Here is a 12,085-nt window from a genome sequence, read left to right as displayed (position 1 = left end):
GCTCTGTGGGGAAAGGTGCGAGAAACCTGAAGGTGTCTCACCCGCCAGTCCCCGGGAATCTGTCATCCAGGTGGCCAGGACACGGCCATAGCTTTTGGATCCAGTTCCTGGGAGTGGACAAGTGCAGGAGGATCACCTGGATGAGGGGTCCTCGGGGCCTGGAAGTGGGACACCGGAGAGTGAGACAGGGTATCCCCTTACCAATAACACTGTTTCCCCATGCTACCAGGTAGGATACCTAAGAACTCAACCCCCCGCCCATCCTCTTTCCCCCTTTCCCAACACAAACACTTTTTCACGGACAGCTCACTGTGAGACAAAACGGCCTAACACCTGAGCTGTATACCTGACATGTCCCAACACAAGGGTCAGGCAGAGTCTGGAAAATTACTGATAATTACACACACCTGACTTCCATCACACTTCCCCACACGGATAAAAGGCGGAGCACAAAAGCAAACTCTGAGCAAGGCGAAACACACGAGGAAGCAGCAGTTCCGAGAGATGGCAGTTTAATATGAGGAGAAAGACGGCAAGACCAAAAAGAGCTGCAAGGAGGAAATTGCCCTCTGCCTTTTCGGAGGAAAACCGCTACTTTCACCGTTACTTTCACGAAATATAAGACAGGGAATTGAAGCTGAAGAAAGGTGCATTGCGTGTCGAAGGTACCCGGAGCTCTCCTGCATCGATAGCCAAGGCGGGGAGGAGCGATTGCTGCCATGGTACTGTCCTTGGCTCCCACAACAAAGCAGCACCAATAAACTCAGCACAGCCGGTGAGTTTGCAAGACTGATAGCAATGGAACTGTGTTAGGACCAAGGTTGCAAGCGCAACTTTGTGTAAAGAGAACCGTGTGTGAGGTGTTTGTGACAAGTATAATTGGAACCAAAGAAGTAATTCAACTATTTTTTATTTTTTTATTATTTATTTATATTTGGTTAAATGAAAACCTTTTACAAAACTTTCTAATTCAATGTAATTGAACTTTGTGATTGAACTTTGGGAGTCAACACAGGATACCATATACAGAGTGGTCTGGCACCACGTGGGTGCTTATTCGAAGGTCTCTGTTAGGTATACAACTGAGAGTGTAAAATTGTGAACTGTGAAATCGAAGTGGTCCTGCAGCGGGTCAAGTCTTTATTAGCTAATACGAACTGTAATTGGTCCGAGCGCAGCTGAGGGAGACTAACTGTGAAAAGAAGATCTGAGCTGACTAAGGGCAATCCGGGGTGAACCGTGAGTCACCCGAGAAAAGTTATACAAACTGTAATTGGTCTGAGCATGGCTGAGGGAGGCTAATTGTGTAGAAGGAATCTGAGCCCAACCGAGGGGGATCCGGGGTGAGCCGAGTCACCCGACAAAAGATGGTGGTACAAAAGGGATCTGAGCCCGGCTGAGGGGGATCCAGTGCGAAGAGTGAATCGCCCTACTTGAGTACTTGGAAAGTAACTTTTTCATTTGTTTGATACATCAGGCCCTCTGAATCAAAAGATTTTTTTGCTAACTTAAGAGACTTGGGCATAGAAGGCCCTGATGCTTGTAATGGAACTGTGTCCTCGTGCCAAAGAAGCTCAAGAGTGTGCTATGCTCGAGTGAACCGCCTTGTCCCGTGCTGAAAACGTGGGGAAGGGAGGCCAACGGCCCGAACATCCTGACTTATCATTTTGTGAACACTTCTTTCTTTTTTATGAACATTACCCCACACTTTTTGTAACTTAACAGTAAGGATTGGCAAAAGGTTTTTTAATATAGGGCCTTTTATTTTGACGAGACTCCACGAGGACTGCATTATTATTATTTGATGGTCGTATCTTGCTCCCATCTTACATTGAGGTTTAGATAGGCATTTATCAGACCCTTGATGAAGTTCAATAAACACCCTTTAACTGTGGTCACTTGTGTCTGTCTTACTTTGATGCCATGCCTTCCTTACAAAGGAGAGGTAGACCAGTCGTAGGAGGAAGAAGCATCTTTTGGTGCTTGCGTTGACTTGCGGTTCCAGCGATAGTCCGTTGTCCATGACTAGTCCTATGTTATTTACTACTTCAGTAGTCTCTGGTTGTGTTCCCACACCGATCGGCCAGTCCAGTATTGGGTTGCCTCTGTCAAATCCTGCGGGTGAGAGCATTATTTCAATTTTTGCCAGGTTCGGGTTGAGATTGTTCCTTGTCATCCAGTCGTAGATGTCTGTGAGGCAGTTGTTGAGGCTGTCATTTCGTTCCTGTGTTCTGTTTGTTTTCACCATGAGTTGTGTGTCCTCTGTGTAGTTGTAGGCGGTAAGTCTGTGGGTTCAAATGATTTTCATCAGTGCGAATGGCCTGAAGCTACATATCAAAAATATGTTTGCAGGATAGAAAGACTGCGGTTATTAGTGTCGATGTAAATATGCAAAGCATGATACTGCCAGACAACTGAGAAAACACAGTCAAGGAACATTTGGGTAATTAGACTGCTGAATAGCCGAGATATGAAAGAGATGTCACCAACTTCAATAACTGGGTCAATAGTGGAATTAAAAAAAAGGTCACATCTGGCAAATCTCTTGTATTAATAGTGCTACTAAAGCACTACAACAACAAGTTAATATCAATGGAGATCAGGATTTCATGACAATGGAAGCAGTGTACTGAGGGATGTAGGTTTCTACTAGTTTTTGGGAAGTGAATGTAAGGGTGGTCACATTTCACTGTGGCCCCTGGTGTGCAGCTCTTTGATATCCCAGAAGATAGGAAAGGGAGAAATGGGGAAATAGATACGAATTCATCTATGTGTTGGGGTGCCAGTTGTGTGTGGGAGAGGCATAAGGAGTTTCAGATGTGGGCTGTGGGGGAGTTTGGTATCTATGTTTGTTGTATTTCTGTAAGTCGCGCAGAGTGGGAAGATGTTCCAGTTAAGATAAATACATCTAGAGGGATAAAGGCACTGCTGTTGGCATATATAAACAGGTTACGGGGCAGTGAAATGGCTATTGCTAATGCCATGATACCAGTCACATTTGTTATATGATTGTTAAAATTGACTCTGAATACTATTGAAAGCATGTCATGGAATGTCAGAGGTTTGCAGAGTTGGATCCAGAAGAGAAATGTGTTGGCAGGCCGTAACAGAATAGGGGCTGCAAGAGTGTCATTTGCTGTCAACGCTGTGTAAAAAATGGGATCCTAGCTGGGGTAAATGGCATTTCATGTATCTTTCACATCAAATGCCAGAGAAAGGTTATCACATGATAGATAAGGCAGCACAGTTTAAATGAATAAGTACATCGGCCACAAGAGAAGGTAGGGGAGTTAAGTAATGGTCAAAGGAGCCCATCATCCATAAGGTGGCCATTGATAATGTGCATGGCCCTAATTTTGACAATCCAGAATTCTTCTTGAAACTCTTTCAAAAGTGTCATGCAACCATAGAAGATATATATGGAGGGGGAGTGGGGCGGCATTTTAATACCAGCCTAGAAAATTCGTGCAGACAGACCAACAGATAAGCCTCATCCTCCACCCAAAGCGACAAGCATAATAAGGGAATCTATGGGCATATATAGGTTGGTGAACATCAGCAGAATTGTACACCCAACAACCAGACAAAAAAACATATTATATTGGGTGCAAGACACAGCCTCACATATTGACTAGATCCCTGTATTCAGAGAACGTGAGGCATTGAACACAAAGTGTGAGATCATTGCCTGCACACTTTCAGATAATAGCAAGCAAGTACTGGAGAAGCAGCTAGCAATGAACCAACAAGCTAGGCAAACGCGTTGGCTCAAGGTAGAAGTTTTAGGGGATGTGCCTTTCTCATTCAACTAAGAGTAGAAAATCAAGCTCTACCTGAAGGAAAACAAGACGGAATATACAAGGAAAGAATGCGTGTGGGAGGCATGCAAATGCTAAATAAGATGAAACTGCACGGCAACAAGAACAGGCATCCTTAAGGCCATTCAGGCAGAACATAGGACAACAGATGATGAGATAGACAGACTGGAACAAGAATACAAGCATACTAAAGTGAAGGCTAATCTGGTGAGTGTTTGCTAATTTAAACCTATGGTTGATGACACAGGGCACTGCACAAAGAGAAATACAGTTGTAATCTAAGAACATGATGGGAAGAAAGTATGGTGAGGGAGAGGGAACAGGACAGACACTACCCAGATTACTTAGGCAAGAGGTTAGACCCACATGTGTTGAACACATTCAGAATGCACAAGGGACATTTTGACACAAACAAACAGATTTATGAAGTCTTCTTGGAATGTTACCAAATCTGGCTCTCACAGACCATATCAGTCTGTGAAGATGAAGTTGACACATACATGCAAGACCACTATGATGGTGATTTGTCTTGGTATAAAAGCCTACTAACATATAACCTGCCAATGATCAGTTTACCGTATGCAGAGGGTAGTTAGGGCAGGTGAATAATGGTACACCCAAATACCAGCCTTCAAATCTTTCAATGAGAGCAAAGCATCTAATCGGAGGTGCCCATCTTAGGGTTTTGCAATTAAATTTCGCCACTACTGGCATTGATCCTTGCTGTACTATATAACGCACCACTAGAGAAAGTATTGCTCTCTAGAACACTATGTATAATTTTGTTACTATATCTGGGCGGCACACACCTCACTGTGGTTCACTCCAACCATTGCCTTTGCTTAACTTTGTTGGCAAGATTATTGCAATGAGAATGACTAACCTGATGACAAAAAAAGGAACAAATGGACCAGTTATGATTTGTCCACGGCAGAGTTTGGTGGATATAATTGGCAATGTGTTTAATGTTATGCGTGGTGCAGCCCAGAAGACATCAGCAAGTCATAGCACGTTGGATGCAGAGAAAGCTTTCAATTATGTACTGGGACAACCTACCGCGGGTACTCCAGACCATGGGGTTCAGCCCCCAAATTTTGTCAAGTAACTGTACACAGATCCAGAACAAGGATATATTCATTGAATACAATCTGCCCCGTTTGTGCTGCATAGAGGTGCATAACAGATTTAAACATTGTTGCTGTTGTTGTTTTCTTTATCAGGGGAGCCATTAGCACAGAGAATACAAAATGATTTTGGAGCAATAGGATCCCTATGTTCTTATGTGCATCACAGAAGCCGACACTGCCAGGTTCCATAATGTATTATGTATTTATGCATTACATGATATTATGTAAAGCCTGGAAATATATCAACGCAAAATATTCTAAACTTACTAGATCAAACTGATTTGAAAATATCACAGTGGACAACGCTACCTTTATCTATGACAGGACCATGTGGCGATTACTTAAATGATAGTGTTGCCAAAGCTACTAAATGTTTTCCATAATTTGCCATGCAAACCGTTTTAGGAGCTATTTAAAAAATGGATATTCATTGAGCAGACTGATATTGAACAAACTGATATGGGTGGGGTGAAAAACATGCATCAAAGTAGAGACACAAACTAGACTGAAGGAGGCATGGCAGTCCCAGTTCTGTATGCTTACTTTCTGGCAGCATAAATGCCACATGTTGTACATTGAGGGGATCATAATAATGTCAACCGACATGTAAGAATTGAAGTGCCCAGTGTTCTCCATTTGAACATGCGTCATTTCTCGCTTTTCCAGATGAGTGAGGTGGTACAACATGGAACCCAATAAACAACACAATCAAGGTTTGTTCTCTCTTTGCTATTGAGGGGATTCCCCTGTCTTGCAGCATACCAATTGGAACATGCCAGCAGGAGCTGCTGCAGGTACTTTTCAAAGAGTGAGAGTATATTGATTTGCAACAGTTTAAGACTGAAAGCCACTATTGGGCGTGGATTTGGTCAACTATAGAGAGGCGCTAAGGGACTTGATGTTGCAGGATAGAGGGAAAACAATACCCTGGCTCGTCCACATTAAATTTGACCTTCTTGACCTTGGGATGAGCGAGTTTTAACCCAGCCGTGAAGGTATGAATAGAAATTGCAAGATAATCATCAGGGAAGCACTCAAATCCAAATATGAACCAGATATTTTAGTCCATCCCACTGCTTCGTTATTGGGGCCTGAAGTCCTCCTTCAAATATGAATCATACTTGGACTATATAAATCCCAAACATACTAGAGATTTATATCTTAAGCTACGGCTTGGTACCTTGCCGCTTCCTGGTCTTTGTAATAAGTGAAACCTGAGGGTTACGGTGTGGCATGTCATTTTTGTGGGTACTCATCCAAGACTGTAACACCTTTTATTTTAATTTGTCCTGCCTACTTGGACCTTAGAACAAGGTTTTTAAGGCCCTTTGAAGAAAGAAGCAGTCTAGAACTACTGCAGAAGCAATGTTATTATGTTGTTGCCCCACTGATCTGTTTGCTGGCTACTGCACCTCCAAGTATCGTACTTGGCCATGGAACCGGAGGCAGATTAAATTGGCTATCTGAACAACAACTGTTTAGTGTGGGACTATGTCTTGTGGCAGGATGTAGAACTTATGTATGTGCTGTTGTCGGGGGTATTTCTAATGTACAACATACGACAGCATGGACCGACACTGCACGCCATCCATTGCGAGCTTACATTTACTCTATTTTCTTCCACTAATATATTCCTGTAATTGCCATGCAATATGGATTTCAATTCATTGGATACCACTCAAATGTCTTATAATTTGTACTGTTTAATTTTGTCTTCTTATCGAAGGAATTGTGATTCAGTTGCTTATGCAACCAGCTTTTATCTTTTGAATATTTATTTGTAAAATGCTATTTTGTGATTGTTTGTATCCTTTGGTATTTGAATGGTACAGCTTTACTGTGTATAATTCCGGTTTATTGTATAAGGATTGTGATTTTGATGCTTCTGCTTTTATGATAGATTTGATCTAAATAAAGCTGAACTGACTGGTACACCCCATTGCTATCAATTACACGAACACGATACAAAGATTTCCCAATTGCCCTTATTGTTAAAGATTTACTATAATGTATACTGACAGCTGCAGGATGGAAAGATCTACAGTGAAATCATGAAATGTTGAAGGCGGGTGCCCATCACAGCAAAAGGGAAGTGGTAAACTGAAATGGACACTGACATCACGGATGACCAGTGGTTAGATGCATGTAAACAAACACGGAACCTGACCGTGAATGCAAGGTATAGGCTAATTCAGTACAAACATGTATCACAATATTATGGGACGCAAATGACACTGAAATCCATTTAGCTGAATATCGACCCAGCTGTACCAAATGTGGTCACCAAGAAGCCACGTGGATACCCCTGCTGTGGAACAGTCCAGTGGCAGTGCAATTGTGGGATACAGGTCTTAAAGAAATTAAAACCATACTGGGTGCAAACATATAGAAGGATCTGATGCACATTCAACTGTCATGCTACAAACTGGCCTTGCACAGTTCTACCAGTCTGACAATTGTGCTGGCTAAAATGCTAATTTTGCTGAAATGGAGACCTACTGCTCATATATAAAGTACTGATTGAAAGATCTCGTCTTCGTAACGATCAGGAAGAAACATCCAGATTAGTAGCCCATTCGAAGTCCTTCCTCAAAGAAATGTGGTTGGAAATTAGGACCAATTTAGTGAGATGATGCAATGTAGAGGACGAGCTGTATAGTATTGAAGAGGACATGGGTATGCAAAATCCTCATATATGTTGACTACGATGAGGGAGGGCTGATATGAGAGAATACATGGGGAGGGAATGTAGATTGCTGAAGTGGCAAGTCAGAAATGTTACAGAATATCACTCTTAGGTAAGGCATAACATGCTATAGAATGTAAAATGTGTTACCTACAAACTTAAAGGAAATGATGATGGCGCTATTGGTCTCTGCTCAGGATATAGATACCAATGACCGCTCGTTGTTTAATTCTAGACTGAACTGTTTGCTATGTGTTATGCTGTGTACTAATAAACAAAATCATAAAAGATGTTTACAAATACATTCTCACTTTTCTGTGATCGCCAATACAGATTACAGATGACCCAAGCACCTGTCTTGAGAAAAACTGTTTAATACAAAGTGATTTAACTTGGACTACAAAAGCCTTTACCAGACAATTGCAGCTTGTCCAGAATGGTCAAAGTATTGCTCCCAGGCGAAGATACAAAAATATGCCCCCCTTTCATCTTGTCTTTTAACAAATTGTCTCTATGTTTCTGTTCACTTCTCAGTCTTTCCTCAAACCTTATGTATCTCTCCCTTCTCTTTCTGTTCTCACACCTCAACCTTCCAGTCTTTCCCTAAAATTGCTAAGTTCATCGTTTTCCCGCTTGTCACCGATGGCCACAATAACATCCAAACTCCCAGAGCTAATTCAAGTTTTTTAAAAAAGTTTTGAAGAATGGGCTCTAACTGCCAACCTGTCTCTCTCTCTCTCTCTCTCTCTCTCTCTCTCTCTTTCTCTCTCGCTCTCTCTCGTCTAAAGAAAGCAAGAAACTCCCTAACTCAGGTATCCCTACTCCACAGGTTAGCAGTGTTTGCTTGATTACCCCTACTATCTAGTTCGGACTTGATGTCTGTGAGTGCCTAAAGGCAATCACCTTATCTAACTACCCTCCCTCTGGGACTGCTAGGTGGGACCTACAATATTGTTGAGTTACATCTACGGGGGTTGTGGGGTTGCACACTCTAGACACTCAAGCCCAATCTATTGTCTTCCCTTCATGCCCTGATTTTCCTCTACCTGTCCCTCACCTCTATTCTACCCTCCCCCACTACTCTCATCCTTCTTACTCCACCCACCTTCATTCCTAGTTCCTCCTCTGTCCCTCCGATGTCTCCCTCTCTCTTTCTGCACTCTCCTTCCAAACTTCAATATTACACTTTGCTATTATATCCCCTCTCTTCTCCACTTCTACTGTCTCCTCTCCAAAGCTACTCTTCCCTCTTCACTCCATTACTACTCTCCTTCTCCACCACTACTCTCCATTCTCCAATCCACTACTACTATGAACTCGGGGGCGTGGCCAACTGCCATGTAAGGAAGTCGTGCTTCGTGACAGCTCAGTCGATCCGTCCAACATACTGCCGCCAATCTGTACCTTTGCCGTGGTAAAACTGCAGCAGCAACCCACGAACCAAGAATAGAGTGCCCCGAGACCCATCGACCGAAGTTTCAGACTCCTGCGAGCCCCGACCGAAGAGAAACACCGAGAGAAAGGAGAAGGAGCGAGCCCGAAAATGGCACCCTCGTGCTAACTGCCTGGGAGCCGAGCTCCGCATCCGGCACTGAGGTGCTGCGTGAGCAAAGGGACTTCCCTCGGCTGCAATCGATTGGGCCAAAGACAACCTGAGCCATGCTGCTAACCCTGTTGCCGGCCGGCGTGCACACTGTGCCGCGACCAACAGACCGGTGCCGGGACCTGCACCCGAGGGTCCTCCTCCTGTGCGGGACCTGTAGTGCAGATAGAGGTGTGGAGCCGGCAGACCGAGGGCGCCAATAAGCGGCATCGAGACAAGAGGTAAGGAGCGGGAGGCGGGGGCTGGGAGGATAGCCCGCTACAGTGCCACACTACGGAGCCCCACCGCCCGCTCCTTCATAGAGGCTCCGCTGGTGGACCTGCACCCCGAGGGGGCAGCACATACAAATCAGCCTAAGGCAGCAGGCGGAACCCACACTACCCCGCTAGGCAGGCTGCAACTGGCCCGCAAGGAGGCTGTGGAGACATAACCGCACAGGACCGCAGAAGTACGGCGCCCTGGACCGACTTCTTCCATGCTGTTCCCATACAACAAAACTAGCTTTACCCACAGTCATTGATGGACTGGACATAACAATCCTCACGGGACAGCTTCCATCTGGGTAAGCTGAGATGGAGGGCGAAAAACGACAGGAAACCACCCACGGCCAGGCACTCGGCGTGATAGCTCAGGATAGCAGCCAGCGACCGGGCCGGGTACAGCCAACACAAGAGCAACCAGCCCGGCATACCAAGCAGACCCCTCTTGGGCACCATCAGCTCGGCGCCCTACCAGGGATGAAATGGGGCCACACCACTGTACCCTGTAGGGCAGATCCCGCGCACACCACAAGATAAAAGCTACACAAGCTTGTGCCACGGAGATCATAATTGTCCAAAAGTAGCATTGATACAAGCAAACTACTGACATCATCGCACAGCTGAAATAGGGCAGGGAAAGCTTGCCAGCACAGAAGGGGATGTCCGTAAAAAGGCGCTAGAGGCAAGCACAGGCAGACAACCATGGAGACCTTCGCAGCCACAGGCGTCACCAAACCAGATGCCATATCCACATCCTCACCTGCTGCCGGGGAAGGGCCTCCCGAAACTGCAACTCGCAGCTCCTAGAAGCCATCATGGCACTTCAAAAAACAATGGAGAGCAAAATAGACGCTGTGGCTATCGACTTAAATTTGCTCAGACAAGACGTGTGTTCCATTGCAGGCAGAACGGAGGCACTGGAGTCCCAGGTAAAGGAGAACACCGAGGCCAAAACCCACCCCTTGAAAGAGGTAGACGCCTTAGCCCAAAAAGTAGAGAACCTCAAAGACAGGGCAGATGAGGCAGAAGGGCGGGCACGCCGGAACAACATTAGAATTATTGGACTGCCGGAGGGAATTGAAGGAAATGACCCCACTAACTACATAGAGAGTCTGTTATTGCAAGAAGTCGGAGCCGGGAAACTATCACAGGGTTTCACTATCGAAAGGGCGCATCGATCCCTCACCAAACGACCACCACCAGGAAATCCGCCAAGGCCAATAATTGCCAAAGTCCTCAATTATAAAGATAGAGAGACGATTTTAGCCCATTCAAGATCAGGTGGCCACATAGAAAAAGACCCTGCAAAAATTGCCATCTATCCGGACTATACCCTCCAGGTCCAAAGAAGCAGAGCCCAATACTCCCACATCAAGGCCAGACTGAAAAATGCGGGCTTGCGATACATGCTATTATACCCGGCAAGATTGAAGGTCATCCTAAATAATAAGACTCGCCTCTTCGATACACCTGCAGAAGTATCGAAGAGGCGAGTCTTCGATACTTCTGATCCCAGACAAAGAAGGAAGACAACGTAAAACACGGTAAAATGGCACCCCCAGAAAAACCAACCACTACCACCCTCTGATAAGGTAACAGAAAGTAGCTACACCTTGCAGATTGAGGCAACACTGAACTACTCGAGCTGGCCGAACATGTCCTGCCCGGTAACAGACACTACTGAGGCAGTCTTTCCTGCACCCCCAGAATCTCTTTGGGTAGTTAACCCGCCTGTAGGGCACCAAGAGACCGTTGGTCGAATGGAGCGGAAACGGGATAGTCAGAACGGGGGGAACCCCGCTAGACTAGTTTTGTTAGTTGTGAGTTCAAAGTTTAGTGTCCAATGGGAAGGGAACCCGCATGTTGAAATCCCGATTTGAGTTTTTAATGGGGAAAATCAAGACCACCAAGAACACCACATGCTATTAGATCAAATGAGAGTCGCTATAACCATGACCACTCACCGCGCCATAGATTGATAGATCAGGAGATGGAGCCACCACGCAACCCACCCATGAACCCATACCCATGCCATATTCATGGATAATAAAGTCAAAGTCATGTCATGGAATGTTAGAGGCTTGAACAGCTGCATTAAGCAACACAGAGTCCACACCTTTCTCAAACGCCACAAAATAGGAATCGCCTTACTGCAAGAGACCCATCTGAATGCACAAAAGCTAGCAGCGATGGTGAAAGTTTGGAGAGGAACCCTGATAGGCACCAAGTATTCCAACTATGCTCGCGGAGTACTAATATGGATCGCCCCTTCCATTCCCATCAACCTGACCCACACTAACACTGACAATGAAGGTAGAATGGCCCTGTTAAGAGGTACCATTGAAGGAAGAGAACTTTGCCTAGTGAATACATACGCCCCCAACCACGATGCAACAGTCTTCTTCTGTTCGTTGTACTCCCGGCTGAGCCCGTGTAGAAATGGCATGTTAATATGGGGGGGAGACAACAACTGCACCTTAGATCCACGCTTGGACAGATCGGACAGCAAACACTCCCGCCCTTCCCCTCCCACTAAAATATTAAATGCCCTCATACAACAATACGCCCTGCGAGATCTCTGGAGGGCCCAG

The 12,085-nt window shown here is 45.1% G+C and overlaps 1 protein-coding gene across 1 annotated transcript in view; it reads right to left on the bottom strand.

The window, feature by feature from the left end:
- Positions 1 to 2,248, bottom strand: part of LOC138493088 (uncharacterized) — a 726,753-nt gene extending 724,505 nt beyond the window's left edge. Inside the window, exon 1 of the mRNA XM_069620304.1 lies at positions 1,915 to 2,248. Within this exon, the coding sequence (XP_069476405.1) occupies positions 1,915 to 2,248 (334 nt within the window). The remainder of the gene's footprint in view (positions 1 to 1,914) is intronic.
- Between the last annotated feature and the right edge of the window lie 9,837 nt (positions 2,249 to 12,085).

This window comes from Ambystoma mexicanum, chromosome 10 (genome assembly GCF_040938575.1).
Source record: "Ambystoma mexicanum isolate Mex_15411 chromosome 10, UKY_AmexF1_1, whole genome shotgun sequence".
In the NCBI taxonomy this organism is placed as follows: domain Eukaryota; kingdom Metazoa; phylum Chordata; class Amphibia; order Caudata; family Ambystomatidae; genus Ambystoma; species Ambystoma mexicanum.
The sequence above is the reverse complement of the archived record's forward strand: the minus strand, read 5'-3'. Positions and strand labels throughout refer to the sequence as shown.